Source organism: Camponotus vicinus, unplaced genomic scaffold, assembly GCF_025532165.1.
Source record: "Camponotus vicinus isolate PSW18456_S1 unplaced genomic scaffold, iyCamVici1.0 SCAF_2, whole genome shotgun sequence".
NCBI classification, from domain to species: Eukaryota; Metazoa; Arthropoda; class Insecta; order Hymenoptera; family Formicidae; genus Camponotus; species Camponotus vicinus.
In genome coordinates, this window is record NW_028141956.1 from 10,895,130 (window position 1) to 10,922,763 (window position 27,634).

The 27,634-nt window shown below is 31.6% G+C and overlaps 2 protein-coding genes and 1 long non-coding RNA gene across 5 annotated transcripts in view; 1 reads left to right on the forward strand and 2 right to left on the reverse strand.

Annotated features, from left to right (window-relative positions):
- On the forward strand, positions 1–23,768 carry LOC145967027 (uncharacterized). 2 transcript variants are annotated; one of them, XR_014437271.1, is made up of 4 exons: positions 1–1,828; positions 21,284–21,413; positions 21,925–23,341; positions 23,501–23,768. It is a non-coding gene; the product is annotated as an uncharacterized LOC145967027 (long non-coding RNA). The 2 variants fall into 2 exon arrangements; XR_014437270.1 differs by lacking the exon at positions 23,501–23,768 and having other exon boundaries at positions 21–1,828; positions 21,925–23,394.
- Positions 2,828–6,323, reverse strand: Sqh (myosin regulatory light chain sqh). 2 transcript variants are annotated; one of them, XM_083091605.1, is made up of 4 exons: positions 6,168–6,323; positions 4,367–4,566; positions 4,024–4,237; positions 2,828–3,528 (listed from the first exon to the last, which is right to left on the reverse strand). In XM_083091605.1, exons 2-4 carry the CDS (start codon positions 4,554–4,556, stop codon positions 3,408–3,410), a joined length of 525 nt encoding a protein of 174 aa, XP_082947731.1. In that variant the 5' UTR covers positions 4,557–4,566; positions 6,168–6,323; the 3' UTR covers positions 2,828–3,407. The 2 variants fall into 2 exon arrangements, with proteins under 2 accessions (XP_082947731.1, XP_082947732.1); XM_083091606.1 differs by having other exon boundaries at positions 6,164–6,311.
- Positions 7,504–27,634, reverse strand: part of Fw (CUB and Sushi multiple domains furrowed) — a 27,826-nt gene continuing 7,695 nt past the window's right edge. Inside the window, exons 2-22 of the mRNA XM_083091562.1 lie at positions 21,257–21,374; positions 18,304–18,362; positions 16,719–16,928; positions 16,290–16,385; positions 15,778–15,900; positions 15,338–15,501; positions 15,007–15,133; positions 14,015–14,164; positions 13,662–13,838; positions 12,865–13,044; positions 12,357–12,475; positions 11,948–12,182; positions 11,555–11,728; positions 11,000–11,179; positions 10,506–10,751; positions 10,046–10,225; positions 9,642–9,815; positions 9,170–9,349; positions 8,689–8,797; positions 8,421–8,603; positions 7,504–8,121 (exon numbers count right to left, since the gene is read on the reverse strand). Coding sequence (XP_082947688.1) covers positions 8,016–8,121; positions 8,421–8,603; positions 8,689–8,797; positions 9,170–9,349; positions 9,642–9,815; positions 10,046–10,225; positions 10,506–10,751; positions 11,000–11,179; positions 11,555–11,728; positions 11,948–12,182; positions 12,357–12,475; positions 12,865–13,044; positions 13,662–13,838; positions 14,015–14,164; positions 15,007–15,133; positions 15,338–15,501; positions 15,778–15,900; positions 16,290–16,385; positions 16,719–16,928; positions 18,304–18,362; positions 21,257–21,374 — 3,290 coding nt within the window. The 3' untranslated portion in view covers positions 7,504–8,015. The remainder of the gene's footprint in view (positions 8,122–8,420; positions 8,604–8,688; positions 8,798–9,169; positions 9,350–9,641; positions 9,816–10,045; positions 10,226–10,505; positions 10,752–10,999; positions 11,180–11,554; positions 11,729–11,947; positions 12,183–12,356; positions 12,476–12,864; positions 13,045–13,661; positions 13,839–14,014; positions 14,165–15,006; positions 15,134–15,337; positions 15,502–15,777; positions 15,901–16,289; positions 16,386–16,718; positions 16,929–18,303; positions 18,363–21,256; positions 21,375–27,634) is intronic.

A 27,634-nucleotide genomic window follows, 5' to 3' on the forward strand; every position in this document is an offset into this window, starting at 1 on the left:
TTCAATTTTTTTAATTGAAAGAATATTATATCTTTTTAAAATATCTTCTCAAGTGACTGTAATACGCCAATCCAAAATGGAATTTAGAAAATTTGCGGTCTTGAACATATAGTTTAATACGCGCTTTATTAATATTCCACAATATTACCCCGAGTTTTTCAAAAAAACATTCGTCACGTTCATGCTCATGTATTTAAAAGGTCAAGGTTGCCCAGCGAGTCTGAATATCAATGATTCTTCTTTTCTCTCTCTCTCTCTTTTCTACAGCTCATTTTATGTTTTCGTATAAATTTCTCGTAGTTTTTCTAAAGTTTTTACGTTATTTCTAAAGTTTTAGTTTCATATCTATTATTGATACTTTACGACTTATTATTCCAGTAATTTAGAAACATCTCTCGCTAAATGTAAATATTATCTCATTTTAAAAGAGATTAAAGGGCAAATTGACAAACGCTTAAGTATTTCATGTTTTATATTCTCATTCCGCAATTTCGTAGACGCAGAAATGCCACATTTGAATTTACGCGCTCGTTTCTAAATTGTGCGTCACGACTATTGATTTTATGCGAAAAATAATAATTTCTTAATAATAATATTATTTTATTTTGAAAAAAAACAGTATTATTGTTTCTCGGGATGATCGCAATCATGATACGTGATTTAAAAACGCGCTCCGAAAATTCCCCATGTACATACGTGCAAATTTATATAAGTTGGTAATACCAAGCGATACCAATAGACATTAGACAATTTCAGTTGACTGTTAGTATTATCGACTCGCGTGATCCGCAAGATCGTCCACCGCTTTTCGGTAAAGTATTTCTTGGTTTTCTTAACGCGTTGTGTACGAAATGTTGTGTAACGTGTGGAAAGATATAAAGACAGCTCGAATATCTCGGCTCTGCACGAATTTTGCGGAAAATGGAGCGTTCGATGAGACGATACGCGACGAATTATGCCGATCGCCGATTCGGTCGACATAATCCATATTTCTGGAAAAATTCGACTCTTATTGTTCTGTTGTCTTTTTTTATTGAGAGATTAAATAAGAGACGCGCGATTTTTCGAGAGATCATTGCATTGTGAGATAAGTTACGAAAGATACGTGAAAAACAAAGCGCTTTGAAGTTAGGCCCGTGTCTTTATAATGCTTCGAGAATCGCAAGCGATTTGAAGGGTCGCGATTGACTTCTAGTCAAAATTTAGTCTCAAGAGGTGTCGCCACGTAATGCAGTTCGTTGTCGCGATCGAAAGATTCGAAGATATCGCGGAATATGACGTCAAATTATTAAAATCGCGTTCCCGCGAGAACGAAACGCTTCGGTGAATTCGTCGTTATTGATCTTTTGTCCGCCGAGTACGCGATTTTCGTTGAAAGGCATCTGAGAATTATAATATCGCGAAAATGTCAAATATTTGAAACGGCGGCGTTTGCAATTATTACGTATTTTCATTCACTCATGATATTTAAACGATGTTAAAAATGCACCGAGATATATTCGAGCTCATATAAAGCGCAGTAAAATCGCGAAGTACGGCATCGAAGATCCTCGCGTCCGGGTTCGTGCAGTGATCGTAACTTTAGTGTCGCTATTTTGTCGTCTTTGCATATAAACGAGAAAATCGGGAATGTGTCGAAAGTTTCGTGAGTGATAAGTGTAATATCCACATATTGTAAACGATAATAGTGATAATAGTGTGAAAAATTTCGTGAGTGATAAGTGATAAGTGCATCAGTTCAACGTTGAACCAGTGGGATTACTTGAATTTGGATTACTAACCTTTCTTCTGGATCAGTTGAAGTGGATTATCATCGGTATCCAGATCGGTAAGTCTTGTTTAAAAATATTTTTTTTTATTGTTTTGTTAATGCTCTGTCACTGTATCAATTTTAATCAAATTCATATTTACTCTTATTTTTGTATAACTTAGTTATTAGCATGCAATTTTTTATGATTACACAATCAATTATAATTCCTACTGAAGAAATACATTCTTAAATGAAAAAAATTAAATGCAAAAAATGAAAAATATTGAATATTGCCAAATAGACCGCGATATTAATAGAATATATTGTAAAAGTTCAAAATAAAAATCAGTTTGTATTTGAATTTTCAAGTAGTTTTTCAAATAATTATAGAAAATGCCATTTTTGAAAATGTACAAAACAGAATACTACATATAAGTCAAATACTATATATATGACAAATCTTATAGTACATAATAATACATTATTAGTATAAAAGGATTCATTTTATTCATGTGTGTGAATTTGCAATTAATGCAAGAAAAAGTTTTGCAATTTTTTGATTGTATATTTGACTTTCCATTCGAGCTTGGAACATGCACCTATCATTTCTGATTACTTGTAATTGCATGCAACTAATAACCAATTATTTAGATTTATAGTATTTTTTAAGCAAGAAAACAATAAACATTACTCTAATTTTATTATTTCAAGAAATGTCTCATTTGTAAAGTTTGTATTTCATGTGAAAAACATATTTTGTATTTCATGTGAAAAACATATTTAAAATGAGATTTATCATTTATTTTTAATATTATTTTTTATTAATGTAAAAATATTTAAACTATTGTGTTCAATTAATCTAATCTTCAAGAATTAATTTTTTTATATATTGTAGAAATTTATATTTATTTGAAATTATTATTATTATTATTAGAATAAATTAACAGAAAATTAACTATTATGGGAAAATTATTTAAAATATTTTTAAATCATAAATTCTTATATATAATTTCAGAAAAATACAAAATCTTAAGAAAGCATTAATTATAATTCAAGCCAAATCAAATGCAATAAATATCAATTTATATATATTATTATTATTAATGACAGAGTTAAATTTACATGTGTTCATGCTGTTATATAATTTTTTAGCTGGCTCAAAGAAATATTCATATTTTTCATATATGCAATAGAATATTATATTAAAATATAAATGCTGAATCTACAACAGTTACATGTCGATTTATATGTATGTATAAATATCTTACATGTGTAACTTTCATCGACTGTACAGTAATCATTCACAAAAAATGGTTATAATTGAATACTTCGAGATTTTTTGACACATCTCGCATTTCCAGATATATCACTTATTTTTTCAATTAACATTTTTATTACGAATTTTATAAAGGTATGAAAATATAAGTAATAAATATGACGAGATCACTTGGTAGGTTTTTGTGGTTTAGTTGCTCCATGTGAATCATGTTACAATTTTTTTATTATTTATTAATAATGATATTTACCGATAATATCATTAATATTTCGTGAATAAAAATCGGATGAATTCAGAAGTGCGAAATGCGCGTGAGAAATTTCGAATACTATCTACGATTTCATGTCGGGGATACGCCAACTTTTAAGATTAATCCGCTCACTACTGCTCATCTTTATCCTTTGCACCGTGTTTCAAGATTCGAGTAAACTCTAGATAATCAAACATTGAGCCTTTGATCGGTGCTTCACGGTACATTTCATCTACATCGTCATCCGTGAATCTAAAGATAAAAGAGAATCCGTTTTGTATTATCAAACACAAATAATCGATTAATCGATTTTGTTTTTGATTTAATGACACACAAAATTGTATTATATTTTTTATATATACATTTCTTAGATTTAATATCATATTTAGTAGATTAAAAATTAATAAATACTGAATATAAGAGAATTAACAAGCTGTAGACAATATTACTACAATCTTTTATATTATTAATAGATATAATTATATAACTGTATAATCAATTATTACTGGCTAATCATTGTTTTATCTTTATTTTTTTGAACAAAATTGTTATATACAAAAATATTAAATTTAATTCTTAAATATTTCTGTAACTGCCACAATTCAATAATTTAATAATTTAAATTAATATAATTCAAATTTATTTAAATTAATATAATTAATATAATTCAATAATTTCAATTAATTTTGTGAATTTTGTTCAAAAATTGATATAATTTGATATCTAAGATATTATCTAAGATATTACCTGTCACCCATTGTTGTGAGCAATTCACGAAGGCGCTCCTCATTTATATGACCGGTATTTTCTTCATCAAAACAACCGAAGGCATTCTTAATTACATCTTCAGGATCAGTCCCTTGCAATCTCTCTCCAAACAATGTCAAGAACATTGTAAAATTGATAGGTCCAGGTGCTTCGTTCATCATTGCCTCCAAATATTCATCAGTAGGATTCTTACCTATAAAAGTTAATTAAATTTTCTTTAAATTCTATTTATATCTTATTTTAATTGAAAAGGAGAAATGTAGTAGTTTTATATAAATATATAAGCTGTAAAAATATCAAGGAATTTTCTATATTTGCTTACCCAGAGAGGCAAGCATATCATGCAAATCCTCCTTGTCAATGAATCCGTCATGATTCTGATCAATCATGTTAAAAGCTTCTTTGAATTCCGCGATTTGCGCTTGGTCAAACATCGCGAAGACATTCGACGTTGCGCGTTGAGCGCGTTTTTTCGTGGTGGCACGACGTCCAGCAGTTTTGCGAGAAGACATTTCACACTTACTGAAACAAAAATTAAATTTTAGTTAGTGTTTCTGAATACTTTTATATTAAAAATCACACACAATCTCTCAATTAATGGCACTTATGAAAATTTTCTATTTCTGTAAATTTAAATTCTGAAATGACATTTATTAATATAATAAATATTGATCCTTTGAGAAAATAGAAATATATATAAATATTAAATAATCTAATCGTAAAATATTCTTGGTAACACTCTTCAATAAATATAAAATTTGATTTCTTTTTTTTAATAATAGTTTGAAACAATTAATAGTTTGCTAGATTGTGCTAGATTTGGCATATTGTATATTTTGAAATTTAATTAATAAATTTTTATATCATATATTCGTGAAGAAACAATATTTAATACGATTTATTCATAGAGCATTTATTTTGTAGAAACTGTTTTGCTTGAAAAATAAACTATAACTTTTTTATCTTATAAATTCGGAATTTTAATGAAACAAAGACGCGTCCTTTTTAAAAGAAACATCACGACAAGACAGCTCTAAAATCGCCATCGCCATTGGCGTTTATTTTTGGTAATCAATTCATGATACCCTGACGTGACCGAAATTGGGATAAAAATACTTGGACGAAAGGAGATGCCAGACTAGAAGGGGTCGTTACTCTCTTTGTGTACTCGAATGTCTTCTGCTTTATATACAACTTGTTTGATCGCTCTAATATAACTTTTATATTAGAAAACAGGCCACAAATTTTTTGTTCAATTTTGATAAATATGCATCTTAAAAATATATCTACTTAAAAAAGTTTAAGAGGAAAAAAGGAAATCGAAATATTTAAATTATATATAATTTCTTAAATATTCTGATTTTTTAAAGAATTTTTATAAAATATTTTTTTATAAAATACTTATTGTTATATACTTTCTTCGCATAAAGATTTCTTACATTTCCGTTTTTATATTTATAAAAAATACATATCTAATTTGAAAAAAATAGGTGAAATTTTCATTTGAAGGTAAATGTCGCGAATTCTGCAGTAATTTTTACGTTCATAAATACGCGTGCTTACTCATCTCTCTCAAATCGTCCTACTTTCACTCGAGTTTCCTCAGTGCTGTCAAAATCAGTCTAATGAAAATTTTACTATATTATAAATTGAGTTAGAATAATTTTATTTCAATACTTGCAATTTATAGATTAATTTTATTCGGAACAAATTTATTTCAATGCTCAATTTTTAGTGTAAAAAATTTAATCATTTTATCAAAATTTATACAATTGTTTCAATCCTGATACCATGATGTCCATTGCATCTCCTGCTATCTACGGCACTGCGCATGCTCACTTGTACATTTCTTCCAAATCGCATATGTAAATACATAACCTAACCAAGAGATATCCTATTTGCATCTTATCCTTTTTCACTAGGAATAGCAATCTTCCTTTATTTTAATTAACACAATTCAAATTGTGTAAATTGTAACTGAATGACAATGGCGACCCTTTCGAGAGTAAAATTTACTGTAAACCATCGAGGGTTCACGGAATTGAGTTGAAAGAACGATACGATTTCGTTCGATAGCCTGATTATTCGCCCGATTTAAAGGAGAAAGATCGAAACGTACTCACTCGGTGAACAAGAGTAAATAGAGGCTTGAAAAACGCCTGAAAACTGGAAACTAGAACAGATCGAAGCTTCACGATGAACACTGAGTCACGTTACGCGTCACTCTGTGGTCATTCACCACACCCGACCAACCAGCACCATCTGCTGGAAGATAGATGAATGGGCCTGTATGAGCCAGAGCTCGCGAATGGAGAAAAATTCAGGCCATTGCCAATAGTCGATCAGGATTGTGCTCTGATCTTTTGCTTAAAAAATATTCGCAAGATAGCTTTTATCATTCAGTTAGTATAGATTATTCCATTAACAAAATAAGCAAGAAAACAATTTATATAGCAAATAATAATGAGATTAGTAATAAAAAATTTTTTTGTGAAAATTACTATATTTTAATCAATTTGCAACAAGATTTTAATTTGAGATTTTTATAAGCAGACAAAATGTAGAATATTAAAAAATTAACATGATGAAAAATGATGAGATAATGTAATTATGAGAATTAATTTTATATAATTTTTATAAATTGTCTTTTGGAAAGTAATATTTACATAGCAATAATTTGCATATATAAATGTAAAGCATATTTAGTTTGAAAATTTTTTGGGAAATGATCTACAAGTAATTACAGCCCTGAACTGGGAATCACTTCCATACATGGGTTAATATCTCGTATACCGACACATAGCCATATAAGGATATGAAAGAGACTAGTACACTTTCTGCAATCTTTCGTAATAACAATAATCTCGATCTTATTCGATTTTTATAATCACTAAAAATTGAAAAAAACTATTTTTAAATAAGAAATCGATAAGAAAATTTATTTATATGACATTTTTCCGAGAAAGAAAATGATTATTTTAATTGTGGAGAGAATAAAGTATTTTTTATTATTTATCAGATCAATCTTGTCAATATATTATCATTTAGGAAATTAGAATGATTTATTGGATTCATATTAAAACTACAGCTTAAGTCTTTTCTTTTCATTTGCAACGCAAATTTTGCGACAACTTTTGAATAATCGCCAAATCAATGAATACTAAAATTATTATTATTAACTTTGTAGTAGTATTATTTGTCAGATTATTTAAATGCAGATCATCTTATACTTACCTAAAAAAATTTCAAATTAAGTATACTTTACATTTATATAAATATAAACTTTTACTATGTACATGTTTTTTTTCAGTAGTTCATAAAATTTAAATTATTTTTGATAATTATATTATTATAATATAAATACTTATATTTGAGAGAAATGTCTCAAAATAAACGAAACACATTATCAGAATATCCTATATATAATTATCAAAAACTTATTATCAAGTAACATTTAAATTAACGTAAATAAAAAATTTATTTGTTATCTTGAGTTTCTACTATGCAAGAGTAGAACGAAATAATGTGACAAAGTGTCAAGTACAACAAGAGCGCGGGTTTCTTTATTTACGCACGATCAGAAACTTAGCTACAACGTGACACTTAAAACCTACGCATAATAATGAATCTAAATGAATCAATACACCATATATACAGAATCGCGTACACACATAGTTGATCTTCGGGGAAAAAAAATCTCCTCGAAAGAACGAGCGTCATCGACATACAATCCTTTTCAAACTTTTCACGCTCGTTCTTTTATACATTCTCTCGCGAAAATTATTTACATGAATTGTCGCACTCTCGAGACGGGCGGTAATATATAAATAACGACAACAAGTTCTTCGGTGTTTTCTGTACATAAAGTATCGTCTCGTGAACGACGAGAATCGCGCGAGAGAGATCTCTCGAGATCGCCAACAATCGCGCGCGATTCTCGACGAAAACGAAGAGGCCGATGAAATTTTAAGCTATCGCACAGACACACCATTGATAGTTATTCCGTTTCTATTAGGAACCGGTTCGGCCTCGTAATGTCCGGATCTGCCGTACGTTCTTCTCGGCTGGCCATTATATCTGTTGTAAACATATCAATTTATTAGAATAATATCGGTTTTAGAGTTTAGAATTTAAAATTAAAAAAAATATTTTGCATCTTTATTTGTCCGGTATCTTATTTATTTCTCCACTTTTATAGATCGGATATTTGTAAATAATTAATTTTATTCGATTCGCTGTTTTAACCATTTTACATTAACAGTTAATCTAATAGAGAATTATCGATATATTATAGGATATTAATATACATATTATAGGATATTAATATTATTTACCAAGATTGCGTCGCAAAACCCTTACACACATTTGCAACTTACCTATACGTGCTACCACTTAAACTGTACGGATTATCGTAGAGACCATCTTCGGGGACGTTTTCATACATGGTGTTGGGTGTACCGTCGTTTAATGTCGCGTAAGACATAACGGCGGCATTTTGATCCTCTTTCCTTTCCGCTGCCTGGACGTTCTCGGTATTTTTCACCGGCGTAGCTTTTCGTCTATGAATGTATCGATGAATTAATATATTTTTGCAAATTATTTTCGCGAAAAAATAGATTTACTTCGAAGAAAGTAGATACTTACAGCCTAAGATAGACTAGTCCGAGGATAATTAATATAAATATAATCACGCCAGCTCCGATACCGACACTCGTCCCAACACCTTGAGGTTCTGCCACTTCGTTCCCAGCTACTGCGATAATAATTTCTTATATTAAGTGTGTGTTTCAAATGTTTCTCAACTTTATAGATAAACTTACTTCCTCGAGACATTAATAGTTTGCGATTTATTTCGAGCCGCTTATTAGCCGTTGTACGAAATAATTTTTAATATCTTGAGGAAATTACTTAGTCAATAAAGCTTAAGAAGACATATACTATATATACTTAAAAAAAAAAAAAAAAAAAATATATATATATATATATATATATATATATATATATATATATATATTAATTATATGAAATATTTTAAACATTTTGAATATATTAATTATTTGAATTTATTATTTTGAATATATTAAATATATTAGATATACTCCAAAAGAATGTATATATATTTTACATTCGCATTTAGGTTCCTCCCCACTCCAAAATCCTGTGTCCAAACACTTCCTCAGAAATATACCGACTCTTTCATACTGTGGTAAACAGTGATACTCCGCGGCTCCTCCATAAGTCGTCGAGCCATTCACTATTATCACTCGACCGTTCTCTATCGGTCCCGGATGCTTGCAATCAACCGCTGAAAATATATCGCGAATGAATCTTGAGCTCTTTTAATGATTCGTTCAATAATAAGGATATTATTATCGACCGATAGAAAAATTTCAATCGATAATATTTTCGTAGACTATTTTTTATCTTATATGTATAATACAGAAAAGAAAATTTTTGAAAAATATTATTGCATTTATTATATGAAAATATGTATCAATATATATTGAAAATAGTAAATTTTCTCAAAGACAAATTGGAGAGGTTTTTTATGTTAAAAATAAAAAATATAATATTATTTCTCTCAAAAAGTTTCTTACAGAAACAAGCAGGTGTTGTACCGCTCCACGATCCATTTTGTAAACAAATCCTGGTTTCGTTTCCTTCCATATAAAATCCACGTGGGCAGCTATAATGCGCCACTCCACCCACACTGTGAGTCGATACTTGCGTTGATAATACACCGGTTTTCTCAGGATCTCGGCATCGAATTTCTATAAATGTCGATTTTGTAGTTATCTCGCTGCAATTTAATGCTATTTGATTGCCATTTTAATTTTGTCTAACATAATTAACAGCTTTAAAATAAAACAGTCGAGCTAAAATTGAAATTAACTTAGAACTAATTGAACAATAAGATTTCTCTATTTATTTTTTACGGAACGTTGATGTGACAGTTCGGTTACTAAGACTTTTAAAGAATTAAATATCTCCGAGAGATTACCTCGACAGACAGGAGTATCGCTGCTCCAGGTACCGTTTTCAAGGCACAGTCTTCTGGCAAAGCCATCTAACTCGAAATTACCGTCGCATTCGTAAAGTGCAGCTGCTCCATAGTATGTTGCATTCGATGTCAATGTATAACGTCCGTGTTGAATGTGTTCGGGTTTACCACAGTCAACATCTGTCAGGAGAATGCTTATTCAATAAATGTCAAATCATATATATCTGATATTTTAAAATTTTATTTAAAAAGTGATATTTAAATGTCAAAAAAAAAACGCGAATATATTTTACATAACATAATTAATATATGTGATATAAATTTATTATTTAGAGAGAGGATGAAACATCCTCTGAATGATCAATGACCGTTATTTATCCTACATAATTTTACACGTATATAATTGATCGATTTGTAGAATGCAATTTCCGATGATTAGATGCTCTAGATATGTACTTACAGACGCATTGCGGTACTTCGCCGCTCCACTTTCCGTTCTCCTCGCAAGTGGACAGAGGTTCTCCGACCACCTTATATCCTCTCTCGCACCTATATTTTGCCAAGGCTCCAATCTTATACGAAGTTGCGCCCGTGTTCGAATTCTCCGCAGTTCCTGTGCGAATCAGTGTCCTTCCGTACATTCGATCGTTTCCAGTCACCGAAAGAATTCCGTGTTCTGCTAGTACAGGTTCCGTACAACGAATCTCTGAAGTAGACATAAATATGATATAACATGGGCGCACATAAATACTGGATTCTCATAAAACTCGTGGCCAAGTTTTTACGATGTATCGAGAAAGTGGACATAAATGCGATCGTGTCTTTTATGAACGTCTTATGTAAAGGAGGAATATGGATATCTTCTTTTCAGTTGTAATATCGCGCAACTTTTAATCCAATTTCACTTAAGTGATAATAATCTTACTTTAGTAATACTTTCTGATGTATTTATACCTTCGCATTTTGGAGTAGCGTCACTCCATTGACGGTTGTCCAGACAATATCTTCTCGAAACTCCATTCAATCTGTAATTCCTCGTGCAGCTGTATGTAATTTCACTGCCGAGATGAGTCGTTCCGTTCGCGTAATCCACAGCGCCATTTAAAACCGGAAGAACCTTGCCGCAATCGATATCTGCAGAATAATTCTAATTAACATAATCCTAAGAGCAATTATAGTACGATTAAAGATATACGACTGACAATTGTGGAAAAATTCACATTATTCCCATAAGAATTTATAATCTTATTATTCCAAAAAAAATATGAAAAATATAATCTATACAGAACATTAGATAAATAAAAATTTTAAAAATTGTGAATTTGAGACATGGTTTTTCTAAACACTTTCTTAAATACTAATAAGCTGCTCTTAAGAGATTTCATTTAGGGCGAAAGACTTTGACGGCAAAGACGACCTTCGTTCTAAATTATACTCCTTTCCTATAGAATATAACGTGATTATCTCGAGTAGTTTTGATGAGAAATCAGATACTAGAGATTGACTCACACTCGCAACTCGGCACCTCCCCTGTCCATTCTCCGTCTTTGCCGCACAAATGCTTGACCTCGCCATGAAGCAAATAACCCACGTCGCAGTGATATTCGATAACACTGTGAACATTGAGATCATATCCCACTACGAAACCTCCTGTGGGCACTTCCAGCTCCTCACATGTAATTACTATATAAAAAAATATATAATGATAAATATAGCGCGAATTAAACATCACATAAAATATTTTCAATGACAAGTATTTTTGTTATTCTTTTTAACTTAATCTTTACGTGAGAAATTTTTTCTCTTACAATTAAAGTTAATTCTTGCATAATATTTTAAAAAATTTTAATGAATAAAAGTATGAGCTTTTCGAGATATTAATTTTTATAAAATAATTCTTACATTCGCACGATGGCGTGTCGTGGCTCCACTTGCCCTCTTTGGTGCACTCTTGCTTTCCTTCACCCACCAACCAGTAATCTTCTTGACACGTGTAGACGGCTAAACTGCCTACCGTGGTCGTGCCGTTAGTTAGAACAACCGTTCCGAATTCGATCTGGGCCGGAGCCCCACAATCGACGAATCGGCATTGCGGTGCTTTACCGGACCATTCGCCTCCGATATTGCACGTGAGAACCTTAATTGTCAATCGAAGAATGGCACATATATACAATATCTTATCTCATTTTTTAATATATATTTATATGTAAAATACATAAATAGGAAACAGGAAAGTATATAAATAAAAAAAACCTGGCAAACAGCCTCATACTTTTAATAATAATTAATTTAAAAAAATCTGAAAACTTACATTATCACCGAACAAAATGAATCCATTTTGGCAGGAGTAAGTGGCGGTGGAGCCCACTCTTCTTCCGGTAGTTGTCACGATGCCACCATTCACTTCCGGTGGCTCGGGACACCAGTCGACTAAAAAGTAATTAGCCGTGTAATCACAGACAGACTGAAGGTAGAAAGTATACTGAAATGCGATTCTTTTACTTAAACGCTAACATGAAATTATTTTCTAATTATTAGTATAATGTACACATGAGATTTTATAATTATAAATAATTATATATATATCTATATATACAGAAAATAAACGATAAGAATTTCATGTTGAATTATTAATAGTTGATCTTATTTATGAAAATAAGACACGTAACTACATAATGTTCCAATATGATTTATTAATATTTACTGGGTATTTAACTTTTATATGCAATTTTGCAATGGCTAATTTGCAAGTATAATTTTTTAAAACTTGTAAAAACTCAGAAATAAACAGCTAAATACGAAAAACATATTTTACTTACACAGACATTGAGGTTGGTGTCCGCTCCAGATACCACCATCTCCGCATCTTCGTCTCGTGTCACCCACTAGCGTATAATTTTCTTTACACTTATAATCCGCGAGAGCGCCGTGTGTGGTTCTGTCCTCGAGTAATGTAACAACACCATTCTCCAAATTTGGTAGGACACCGCAGTCGACAACTGTAAAAATATTTAAAAAATGACGGAGGTTGAGCGTAACAGATGTAACTTGTACATTTACATTGCATGTTCAGCATTAAATATAATTAATATAATTATGTGATTCTTATATAGATAACATAACACAAAGCTCATTTCAAAATTTTGAAGTGTTCTTTAAACAGCTTCAAACACAAAATTAATTTTATAATATTCGAAAAAATTAAATTTTAATGCATCATTGCATATTCATTTGCACATAGAAGAATAATTATTTAGAAAGGAAATTTGTGGAATCTAACTTCATACTAGCCTTCAACATTTTTTTTTTAATAATTTTCTGAATCATATTAAATATATATTAAAAGTAAATAGTAAGTAAAAATTAAGAAATGGCAAATATGTGCAATGTATAATTGATGTGCAAATGATGTATAGAAATTTAATTTTTTAGAATAATAAGAAGACAATCGATGAATGAAAGAGACAAAGAAAGAGAGAAGAGAAGAAAAAAAGAGAGAGAAAGAGAAAGAAACTAAAGTTAAAAAATAGAATAAGGAGCAATTACATTTGTGAGTATGACATTATTTAAGATGGTGAATGATTAGATTGTGAGACGATTAAAATCTCACACTCACATTTGCACGTGGGTACGTCACCGCTCCAAAAACCGCTTGGCCCGCACATTCTGGACTTCGATCCAACCAACATATAACCGTCCGGGCAAACGTAATCTATCGTGGATCCTATCGTTCTCTTGGATCCCACGATCGTAGTATTTTCTGATTTTTCAGGGCTGCCGCAAATCGGCGGTCCTACGAAGAATAAAATGGATAAATAAAATATATATGTTTCTATGAGACGCAGTAATTTTATGAGATTTTTTTGCACAGGCTTCGTTTTTTTTTTTTCCTGCAATCGCAGGCGAAATTTTTTTTCGCGAGAACCGGACTTTTCTCTGTCCACAGACAAAATTCCTATTCACACTTACTGCTCTGGCAGATCCAGTGAAGGTAATCGAGGTTGCAACCGACGTCATTCCAAAGCCAACCGCGACCTCCGTCCAGCACGACACAGTTTTGTTCGCCGTTGTAATTGTTTGGCTGGTCTTTGCCCCAGGATGGTTTTTGCACAATCTCGCCTGTGATAATAATTCTGTGTTAATATTCTAATTAATTTGATACACACACTCGATTTTTTATTCTTATATTTTTATTTTTCTTAGCAACAATTTTTAATAATAATATATTATAATTGCATTAAATATATATATACATATATATATATATATATATATATATATATATTTATTTATTTATTTATTTATATTTATATATTTATATATATTGTAATATAAGGAAATTAAAATTCGGCAAAAGGTGAGATTTTCGCAATAAACCATACTTATATTTTTATAAATCATCAAGCGATTACTATTTATCTGTTTATTTTGTTTTATATTTTATTCAATCAATATTATTGATCATATCATACTTTGTTATATATTGATCATATGACACTCGTGCTAACGATGGATGATTTCATACATATAAATAGAAATACATATATTTATTAATTGATGCATGGGCTGCACGTTGGAAGATGTAACTTCCTGTAGATTTCGACACGGCAATAACTTTCACGTTCTATTTATCGTCAGACGATACTTCGGCTGCAAGCCCATAACGATTCTACCTTACGATACAATTTGTTCTGATTATACGATACTCGATTGACTCATCATTACAGAATGCGATCGTCGTTCTTTCGAAGCGAAGCTGGAATGCGAATTTGCAAAATCGCCCTTCCGAAATAACACGATGTCGCGTAATCGTTCTGTAATTGCCGGGTAATAGCCGGACAACGAATCGACAATCGGGTTACCGAATCTCACCTCGGGTTACCCAATTCCGCCCTCTCGGCCCGATTCTCACGGGTGATTGTTAATAATGGGAATAACTCGCCGAAACTTTGCCAACTTACCGTCCACCCATCGCCACGTTCGAGCTGTGATCTGCGGTTCCTTCTGGGCTCCGATCCAGACCAGTTGGGTCTTGAGTTTATCCTTTCGCCTTTCTAGATTGTTCAGGATAAATATAGACGATGCACCCTGCAAATATTATGAACATCAATTTTTAATTTCATTAAATGCGCTACCGTCTATGAAACACATTTTAATGATCTTTTAATTTTAATATATATAAATAATAATGTATAACAATTTTTAAAAATTGTTAAATTTATCTCATGTAGAAGAATAAGATAAAAATATTTTTACAAGAAAGTTCTAAATATAAGAATAAATTCTAACAACCTGGAAACCGTGAACGAGATCACCTCCGCGATTCTTGCAGTAGTTTCTCGCCTCTTGGAAAGAACCGCCCTTCTTCACTATAAATTCATAACACGTCGAATTGAAGGCGGCCAAGTCGGCATCAGCAGGCGTGCCAGCATGTGCACACCTATCTATCGAGAATTCTGCAAACATTTATAATATCCTTTACATAGCAAATATTTTTTTTCTCTTGAATATGCGATTATTCTGATATGATATAAATTATACGGTCCAATCATACACGTTAGGAAAGAATTATTATTATTTAATTATTATGATTTGCATCCAATTTTTTAATTATTTCTTTTTTTAGCTTTGGCATTCTTCATTATTTATTTATTTAATAAAATATTCGTGCGCGCGTGCTATTTATTAAAAGATAAAGTGAATTCAAGCTTTTTACGGAAGTTAAAACTTACCATCCGTGGCGAAAACTTCCACTTCGCAGAGACTCAAACTACCTTCGACACCAACAAGTTGCAGAAAGACGTATTGGCCCACTAGAGCTCTGGCACAGATGAAGGTCTTCGTAATACCCTCCTCTACGAGTTTGATTCATCATTGATCTTAATTAACTCGATTTAATTTTTTAGGAAACATTCAGACTCTGAATATATATCATGGAATAATTTAAAATAAGTAAATTTTTAAGAGATAATTAACAGGCATCTTTTTCCATATATTTTTTGCAACATTCGATACATAATAAGTACAAATGTTTTTGTAATTAGATAAATAAGTTTTTAAGATAATTAACAGGCATCTTTTTCAAAAATTTTTACAATATTTGATGCAGAATAATTGTAGATCTTTTAATACATTAAATACAATAATACATTAAAAAGGTACAATAACAAAAGATGAAAATGTTCTGAATGGTTTCTTATTAACGATTCGTATTATTCATAGCTGTCTCTCTCGAAACACTTACCAATAGTACCGGGAAACCAGGCGCACAGAGGATTGCGTTGCAATTCAGCGCTGCTGTTACCTACTCTTATCTCAATATCCTGAAGAGGTTGATGACCTGCCGAGCAATCGATAAGTCATTATTCAGGCTAGTCGTACCTATAGTCGGGTCTTAAAATAAACATACAATCGTGTGCGCTGAAGCTTAAGAGAAAGAGAGCCTCAAAAAAATAAAAAGTTATATTAAGTAATCTTCTTTTCTCTAATTTAAAATTAGGTAAAATTATTATTCGTCTTTATCGAATAAGAAAATTTTGAATATAATAAAATAACGTATTTAAATATCAAGATATTCATAAATTAAAACGAATTTATAGAATAATATGACCATTGCATTGCAAGTCATAATCCTCTTAAGTCTCGAATATGAAACGATTATGCGGAAGTTTACCACAACAGCCTCGCGTCGTCACCCGGACAACCTTGACGGAATATGGTTTGAGAAGGTCGACTCTCCACCAGGGACTGGGCTCGCTTTGAGTTTCCGTGCATCTTTTCCCGTCGTGTTCTGTACTGAAGTCACCGTCATTACCGTGATTTGCGTTTCCACCCCTCACGGTCGTCGATTGATTTGCCGGTTTGCGAAAACCCACATTCGTACCTGTCGTATTATTTATTTTTTATTATAGTTTTGTCATCATAATTTCTTCCTAGTGAAACCAAAATTCAAAGTCCTAATTTTAAACTAATTTTTGTTAATTTTATTTACTCAGTTTACTATTTCATTGTCATGATAACTTCATGAAACACCACTTGTTTAGCATTTATTATTAATCGCACTTTAGTCATAATTGTTAATCATCAGAAACGTTGATGATTAAATAATGAATCGCTCGCTAATGGCAGGATGTGTTTGATAATTACTTATAATTATCGCCGAAAAATGATTAGTTGTCTGACAAAGCAACAACTGCTTGTCGTTACCGTTGTTTCGTATCGTATATCGATGTATTATATATGTATTTTTTTTATTCATGTTCTATATCTTTAGACTTGATTCTTGGGATCAATTCGCGACACCCTGTTGCCGTTATTTCACGGAAATGGTGCGGATCGTTCCGCTATAGCCAAACAATGACAATGGCAATTACATTTTCTTGTAGTCCGACTTTTTTCGTATCACAGAGAAAGTCATAACAAAACCGCTTTTTTCGCAATCATGCAATAATTTAAAAAATCGATGGTCGCGAATCGAATATTATTCGTTGAATAACGCGATGAGGTTTGTAATAGGAATGTAATAGAGAAAAAGAGAAAAAGGAGAGAAATTTCACGCATTGAACGAGCGCTTTCAAGAGGATGTCCTACAACCGTCATTTTTTTTTTTTTTATTTAGAAACCTCTCAAGCAACTGGTTTACAATTTTTACTTCGCGATAATATTGCCCGTAAAATTATTTCATGATTTTTATAATTAAGTATTTTTTACGGCTCAATTATAGAATCTTGGCAAAGTGAAAATTGAAGTAAAATTCTTGAAATTCTTTAATGTTTAATTATTAATTTTGCACGAAAACTATTATCATGTTGCTTGTTCTCTATTCCATAGCTGGGAGAATTAATGATAATTTTGGAACACCCTATATGAAGCGAGGGAAAGTAGCTTGATTGGTATTTTAAGGCAAGCAATTTGATGTTCTCTCCGACGAAAATGCGACTCTCGTTCGGCGATCCCTGTCGCGTTCATGTCTTCCAGTCATATCACGAAAACAAATTTCATTTCGTGCGATGGAGAAAGTTGATTGTATAGTAGACATTGATGAGGAAAACGAACGCGAACACCGGACGAATTATAAAGATGCATAATTAGCATAATTAGGGTGCATGTTATAAATCACGGACATTGAGAATTAATCAACCTTATCGAAGTGTATAACATGTATGTGTAATTGTCATATTGGTGGTGGAACGTCAGTTTGTATAATACAGTCTATCGTTGTCGATTTGAGAAAGGGTCGCGAGAAAATGAATACTCACCGCAAAACGGTAGATCGCCCTGCCATTTTCCTCGGGCGTTGCATGTCAAACTGCCGGTTCTGGAAGAAAGTAGCAAACAGTTATCAGCTGATACAAAATGTGCATTATCGGTGACCACGCGGACATCACTTTCTCGCGACGTTACGCAACTGATAACAGGTGTATCGACTTCGTTATGCGTGTTATGCATGAAATCTTTTGTCGGACCGTTGGAGCGAAAAATGTTACTTATAACTTTTTGTGCGTATAACCGGTGCAATTACGCGCTGCAAATGGAAGGAGGATAATGCGCGAAGCAATGGCACTTGCATTTTTTCAAATTCTCAAGGGAGATATTTGAGGTAAAAAGACTTTTATTTATAATAAAATAATTGTGAAAGAGTTGTAGATTTCTTAGTAGATTTCCGAAGAATTATACGCTTATGATTTCTTAAGAAAAATTGCGATAAAATACTACACTTAAGCATGTAATCACGTTCGATATGCTTGTTTTTACAAGGCATGCATTACACGCGATCACATGTAATGTGATGAAAACTCGAAGAAACGTTCTGTCAATTTAATTTAATCCTGACAGTATTAAATTTAAGTGAAGCTTTGAAATTTTAATACGAATCTTGAAAAAATATTTTGACCAGAGAAAGATGTAGACGTGTTCTTTTTTATCATAAACTGTGGTTTTAAATTCAGAAATGCGACATGAACGGGATTCTTTACTTTCCTATTTTATTCTTTAAGTTTTCTTTTTAAATAAAACGGTCTCTCGCACCAACCGTTTAAAAACGAGGAAAGTCAGTAGTGTGCCACATTATAGACAATCACTATTCTCGACGAGAAGCATGCATTCCGCTCGTCGTTGCATGCGTCGAGAAGAAAATATATTCGATCGTGCGTAACACACGATCGCCAATCTTCGGTCATGTGCTCCTATGGATGCGGGGAAATTAATTTTCTCTCGCATTAGTTTCACGATAAAAAGTTGAGGTTTTGTCGTAACATGCTAACTATATCTTGTAATCTTATATGATAAAGATGTAGTGTTATTGACACATTAAGTGTTCCCTTTATCTACTGATATAACTTTTTTATTTTTTTCTTTTTTAGAAGAAGCGATAACTAAAAATTGATAATTCTATGTTTTTTAAATACATGATGTAATTTTGAAAAATATGATGAGGAGATCAAGACTTGATTCCAAGAATGTAAGAAATGTTACAGAAAATTCACAGTAAGATATCATTATAGATTATTTCCTTAAATCGTCAGATCAACTTCGATATATTGTAATTTTATTATTCCGAGAATCATGTATATGAACGATGTCATTGCGATATTAATTAAATTTCATTATGATGGTCCGTTGATATTCACTATGGCAAAATCTAACAACAATACACTTACAATAACCGCGAGTAAAATTTAAAGAAAAATGTTATTTTTACATAATTTAGAAATTAATGATAAATTTTAGAATTTAGTGACGGCGTTCATTCTGATACGATAACTTAGGAGATAGAATATTTAAGAAATGTTAGCGGTAATTAATATACACAGTATATTTAACGGTTACAAGATACATGGCATACTATTTGAAGTTTCATGATTGAAGTTCCGAATTATCTTAAATCTCGAAGGCAGAGAGTCTCAAATATGCTGAGTTTAACGTGATTTTAAGTCCCGTTAATTATATAATACCAACTACCCAACGAAATAATATTTCGTATTATTTTTTATCATATTTATTTTATTTACTTGTCATTTTTAGAATTTCGATATAATTGATAGAGTTTTTCCTTAAAGAGAACTAGAATTTTATAATTTTATCGATTATATATATCAAAATTGTAAAAATTCCGTTAATTTTACAAATGAAATTCTTTATCTGAATCATTTTTCTTCAGTTATACTATCACCTACTTTTAAGTTCATTTTGCAGCCTTTATAATTTATTCGCTGCTGCAAAGAGAATGGCACGCCTGTCGATCGAAATTCTTTCCGGGAAAGCAATATTATCCGTGGATATCGCGCGATAGGCGTAGTCTCATTGCGTCATTATCATGAATAAACCGCAACGAGATGCTAATAGTAGAAACAACCGGGACTAATTATTATCAACTGAACTATTGAGCAGTGAAACACGTGTTATAAAGTAAACTTATAATAGTATATTTTTCGCCTTTCATAAAGAGCCAGTAGCTGCAATAAATATTAGTTTCGGTCTTTACTCAGATTCCCCATAGCCAACTAGTTGGCTGCCTATCTTTGATTGAGAAGAAAATGTGATTAAAGGATTCTATTTACTGCGGGGAATCGGCCCCTTAGCGAAAGGGTTATATACTACTATGAGAAAAGCATATTATAAGTATCTTGTAATGCGTGCGTCAGATTCAAAGATTCATAATTGTCTTGTTGTTATCGTTGTTTTGAAACAACAAATAAAAAATTCTTATTTACTTTTTATTTTAATTCTAAAAAAAGCACAAACATATTTGAGATATCTTTAAAATCGACAAAGTTGCGTTTTTTCTCAATTATGTGCAAATATTTCTTTAATATAATTTTTGAATTAATTTAATTCAACTAATTCAACTATAAAAATCATTTTAAATAAGAGAAAAATGGACTTGAGATATTTTTATGAAATTGCTAGAGCTACATTTTTTTGTCAATTGTAAATATATTACAACTTTTAAACGATACAATTACAAACATCTGTAAACGATTCTGAAGTAAGATACATCAGTGATTCTTTTTTATCTTAAAATTCATTATTTTTTTTCAAAATGCTATATTTCTTATAATTTCGATTATGAACGATATCATTGTTACAAATAACTATAAATACGAACACTATTATTTTTTCTACTTGAAAATTTAATTTGTTAAAAGTAAGATGTTTCAAGTTCATATAAGTATTATTGTAATGCATTGTTGTACGGGAATATGCACTTACCCAAACAACTCGTATCCAATATCGCAGGTGTACTTTGCAACGGTGCCGACCGTTAAGGATTCCTCAGACAACGATACTTTGGCGTTCATCGGCACAGCCGGATGGCCGCACTTTAGTCCTGTAATCAGCAAAATTACGGACGTTTAGTTACTTGAAGGTAAGCCGCGCAAGCAAACGATGGCATCTCGTCGGTAAAAATATCGAATTGTAACCGCATAACCGTCTATTATGTTCGTAATCTGCGTGAAACCGTTTATGCGATTTCCCAGCATAAAACAAAAGCGTTAGATTCTCATTGCAAGCGCGAATCATCTCAACAATTACGTTTAAAATTTCAATGTTTATAATTTCTAGATGATTTATGAAAATTGTGTGTATTTATTTAATTAATGGAACAGTTAATGAAAAAATATTAGAATCTTTTTTCATATAGTGAGATTTCTAATTTGAAAATAATTTTTATGTTTCTGATTAATTTGAATAAAAATAAAAATTGGAATATTTTTATATTTTAAATGAATAATTTTATTCATTTTCTAATTATCGAGCTCGGATGTATCAGTGCCATGATGACGCTTGATCTATATATAATGCTTTTTTGCGGCTTCTATCAATTACAATCTACTTTTTCGCATTAATGCGTAACGCTCGATTGATCGAATTTTCAGGGCATAACACAGATCGATCCAACGTGAATAAGATTAACGATTGGTCATGCTCGAAAAGGCAAACAGTAGTCACATTCATGCCGGCGACAATTTGAATGATCGCAAGAATCCGTTAGAACGATCTCTATGGAAATCTTCAAAGAAATGCATCTAGGATTGTGACATTTGCTGATGCCATCATTTAAATCACTGACTTGAAAACGAGATCTTAAGCGATTTCACGTTTAACTCTCTAGTCATTTTTATAAGCAATGAAAGTTTTTTAAATCTAAGAGCATTGCTCTCTTAAAACTGTTTACAGCGATTTTGTTCTTTTCTTCAAATTGTTAATATATCGGTAATTTCAAGAGCTATAACTTTTCGTTGTTCGGGCATTACTTCACGAGCATAAATTAAACGGACGTTGTAAAAGCCTTGGACGGGATCCCACGCGAATTCCATTATACGTATTCTATAGCTTCCACTCATATTATAGTTAGATTCACGCGTCAGAAAAGTACGATGATAATAATGTCTTATTCAGTCTAATTTTTCTTATTTTGATAAATATTTTTAATTTATATTTTCGTTGTTTTGGTAAATATTTTTAATTTATATTTTCCTTGTTTTGATAAATATTTTTAATTTATATTTTCCTTGTTTTGATAAATATTTTTAATTTATATTTTCATTGTTTTGATAAATACTTTTTATTTGATGATGAATATAATTACACATTTGATCTGAAGAGAAAGCGTATTATTTCCGGAATACTGTGTATATTAATGTTAACTGGATGAAAATATAAGGCATTTCCCGAAGAGCGACCCGTTGAAGCGCTCGCATAAAGCGAACTTTTTCTTCATAGGGAAAGTCTATTGGATCGCGATGAAAATGCGCCAAAGGCTAGCAATTTATGTCTCGAATTGTGCGAGGAAGTCATATCGTGCCACGTGAAATTCATGTCGTATTTTCTATGAGAAAATTCTCCTCGCCATCGATGGTGCATTTTCCGCGCATTTTTCTGAGTACGCTTAAACGCGAAAGTGCCTTTCTCTATCTCCCCTCGTGTCATTTTCTTTCGTCTTCGCTTCGGCATTCTCACATGTATTTGATTTCATTTAACCCTTTGCGGTGTGGTGGTCATGTAGCGGTATCGCTCTTTCAAACCGCATTTTTAAAACTTTACACGTCTCGCTTTTCGAAATTATCTTGACATGATGGACCACGTTCCGCTTGGTTTGTCGTAACTATTATGCGCAATGTCGAAAATGTTTTTTGTTATTAAATATTTTAATCACAAACAGGTAAAGATATTTATGCATAGAACATAAAAAATTAAACGCCTTTTTAATAGATAGAAAAATAATCGGCCCAAGATATCTTGTGAATCTGCAAGTAAATTCTGAATTTTTAGCTTGAAATCACACATGTAACAGTAAGTCTTAACAGTATTCCTCAACCTTTCTATAAAAAAAAAAAAAAACAAGAAATTATAAGGAATTTGTTTCTTTATTATATTTTATTAAAATAATTGTTAGCCATAAGTCACTTTTTATAAAATTAAATTATGAATTTATTTCTAAAATATGTTTAGGGTTATTTTATTATCTCGGTTGAGATGTGATTCTTACTTATCATCTAAGCATTGAGCAAAAAAACAAGGAGAAAAGAGCCGATACAATCTCGTCGATTACACGTGTGAGGTCATGCGACTAGTGGAATGATTTCCTGTCGTATTTTCAAGGCCAATCGCGGCAAATCGCTTTGGATTTTTAAGAAAGCTCGGTATTGTGAATTTCCTATAATTATTCTATATTATTGAGATTGACTAATTCATAAATTCTTCAAATTTTATAATACCAAACAATGGATTGGCTATTACTATTGGTTCTCTCATGATAATTTCTAAATAATTTAATAATTACTATAAACAATTAATAATCAATATTATAAAATAACTTCCATGAAAGAAGAGTCATATAATTACTCTTTTTGTCATATATTTAAAAAACAAGAATATATATCTAAACAATCGTTTCCGCGCAGAAGACATTTGCACAGATTAAGAATTACAGCATTTATTTCTTAGATAAATAAAAAATAAAAGTATATATATTTAAAATTATTAAGTAATTTTTATGGTTGTGATTTATTTCATAATGGATATGATATTAATATCACAGAAATAAATGTTAAAGCTAGTTAAATTTCTTTTTATATATAATTTTTTTCAGATATATGATTATAAGATACGTTATTAATGTAATCATGAGAATCACTATTCTCGCACACTTTCGCAAACCGCATAATCGCGAATCTAACGTTAAAAGAGAAGGAAGAGAAGATCTCTTTCTCCGCGCGGAGAGACTCCGGAGGCGTTTCGTTAATTTTAACTCCGTGCGAGGCTGACATCTTCGGAGTGAAAGCCTCCGGTTATTATGTTCCGATCCGAGACGCGCTCTCGAGAGAGAATCGCATTTCTCACGAAGTGGAACATAATTCTTGCGTTCCTGTGCATGCGTGCGAACGGTTTAATTAATGGCCGAAATTCCGCGTCGACGACAAATACATATCTCTTAGGAATTATAGCGATGATTTTTAAAATAGTGGACAATATAATTCAAATGCAAGTATATATATCGATGATATTACGTTTTTTCTTATCTCTTTATAATTTTTAGAATTTTCAACTGATTTTGAAATTATTTTTAATAAGCACAATCCTAGAATACAGAAAAAAAATAAAAATAGATTTTTAGTTATATCTGTCATTTTATGAAATGTAAAATTTTTATGCATGATTGGCTCATCGTTCGCCAATTGTCCCACAAGGTTTTTTCTTCCGATTCCCAGATGATGAATTATTTTCACTTGGCGGATGACTTGGCGCTTGTTCTACTTCGGGCAATCTCGACAATGGAATTTCTTCCTTTTCTCCACTTTTTTTCTCGGATTTTAATTACTTTCGCCATTATATCGCGTCGCGATCAACCGTAGTTGAGTACACGCACGCGAAGCTATATTTTTTTCGCATGATGCGATAGCGCTCATATAAATCCCACATGATTATATACTGTATATTTCAATTCGCGCGTGAGTGAAACAATTATCTTTCAATATATCTCTCCTTTATACATTTCACAGAATTTCCATATGAATTAGCAAAGGAGTCTTTTGATTAATTGCATTGAAACAGGCTGTTTAAGGAGTTTATTTCCTCATACATTTTTTCTAATAAATTAATGTAGTATCATTTTGCATTGACATTGAATATGAGATAACATTCACATTATATTCATAAATGATTCATGTGAAATGTCGTAGATTTTTGGTTTTGATTTTTGGAAGTTGTTTTAATGACTGTTAAGACATTTGAATTTTCAAAGTATCCAAACGTTATATCTTTTTCTTTAATATTATGATATTTTACATTAGCATATCTTTATTAAGAAATATCCTTTTATAGAAAAAAATAAATATAAAAATTATGCCACACATATATAATTTTTAAACGTTGCAAAATTTCAAGTTTTAATAAGAAAATTATTAGTTATGTAAATAAATTACAAATTGACGTAAAGATAATATATTTATACAAAGATTTTTATAAAGATATACACATTTTTAAAAAAAATTTTCTATTTCGATTGCAAAATAAGTGATTGTCCAATTAAAATTGGATATGATAATAACTCGACAGTCACAGTTAGCGTTAAATATCATATCGCAGGAATTGTTGAAGTACCGGTAGCAGTAATTAGAAACCCGTTTCGCGAGGAATCGTCAATGTGATGGCGGCAAGAAAATCTACGTGAAAAACCGGTCGAAGATTTCCGCTTAATAACGATGCGCTGGCGACGTGAGCGAGTCCACGGGTCTGGGTCACTCGGTTACAAAACCTCCAAGCCGAAATAACGGTACATGTATCCATGATGTCGCTTCGGATCGGGATTAACCGCTGTCGGAGCGCGTGTGTCACGGTACAGTTTCTCGTATACTAGTATCGATACATCGATACTTTCTGTCACTCGCGAATGTTATATATCGGAAATATGAATGCTGAATTTTAAATCCAACACACAGTCTTTCAATTATTGATCGCGAAATAATTCGCTAATATTAATTGCAGATTCATTGAACAGAATGTATGATTGAAAATTCTATTTAGAGAATGCGTCTTAGGCCCAGTTGCACCAACATTATTTTAGTTTTAAACGAAACTTAAATATATGTCTGTCTTTATTTATTTAGAAAGAAAGATAAAGATAGACATATATTTAAGTCTCGCTTAAAGCTAAAATAACGTTGGTGCAACCGGGCCTTAGTCTTATAGCTATTATAAACAATCCATTATTTAATTTCGTTAATCTTATTTAATTTTTATTCATATTACGATTTCATTTTATCTTCTTCAATTTGGGACAAGTGTCATTCTATTTTATATTGCATAGCATGATCTGTTTGGCAATTATCCTCGTTAAAGATTCGAAGCATCCGTCGTCGTCTATCGGCAGTTTTATTCTTACATCGACATCCGAAATTATTCCGTTACGTGATCCTCATTCGTACGTGTTACGTTTACATACGAATACGCGAAGGAATTTTGAACTCTCAATCGCAATTCACAATTTTCAGCTTATAACGTTTTAAAACAGTTATTTCTCATAGACTGATCGTTATAAAAAACATTTTTATGCGTGACAAAAAATTATTTAAAATATCATATCTTTCAAAAGAAATCTGTAGAATTGACAAAACAGCAATAAAATATTCAATGTATATATAATTTGTCTTGCAGAGTGAAATTGTAATCTAATAAGAATAAATTAAATCGCTTGCTTTATTGTTGTTTATAATTATTGTAAATTTATAACTTTATATAAATCTTTATAAATGCAATAAATAATTAAATTCACTTCGGGCGGAGATGATAGTCGATCTGCTATCAATTCATATCAGCATTAAACTGCAAAATGCAATTTTATTGATGGTATATCTCTCACGTCAAAATTCGATCCGGTGATTTAAGAGATCGAGCGATCGACCTGTGAGAGAGAGACGAGCTTTTGTAATACCTGCGCTCTATACACGCTCGTTGAGTAAGAACGTGGGTATAACGATCGACCTGTGCACCGTGGATCTGTAACATTGCATACGTGTATGCGGTATCGTAGAATGATTGTCGAGGAAGTTAGAAAGTAGGCGTGCCCGTGATCTATTGCAAGAGAGGTCGATTCAGCGGGTGTGTATGCTGATACAATACCGGAAGGAGGATTTAAAGCCGCACATTACAATCTCTCCCGCGTCAAATAGATTATCTAACGAACACCTAATATTTTACCACGACCGACTTGCGAGTGGCTGTCGAAGTCCGAGCTCTTGCCTTCTCCCCCTCAGCATAATTAATGAGTATAACTAAAGACAGTTTAACCTTTTCCAACAAATTAGTGATTCATTTAACGTTCAACGAATATGAATTACGAGGTAATGAGCTTATTTTTATGCTCCACTTTGTTACACTTTCTGCATCTTTAAAGTGAAAGAATGCTCATGCGAAACACACGGGTAGCAAAGTGTAGAAAGTTGAGAGGAATAAACTCAAAACAAGGAAGTATAAATTCTGTAAATCAAAATTTACTCTCTTGTACTCAAATTGTATAGCAAAGAATTTAATTATTTTTGTCAAATGCTATACTTAACAACTTTTAAAAGCAGATTCTTTGGAATC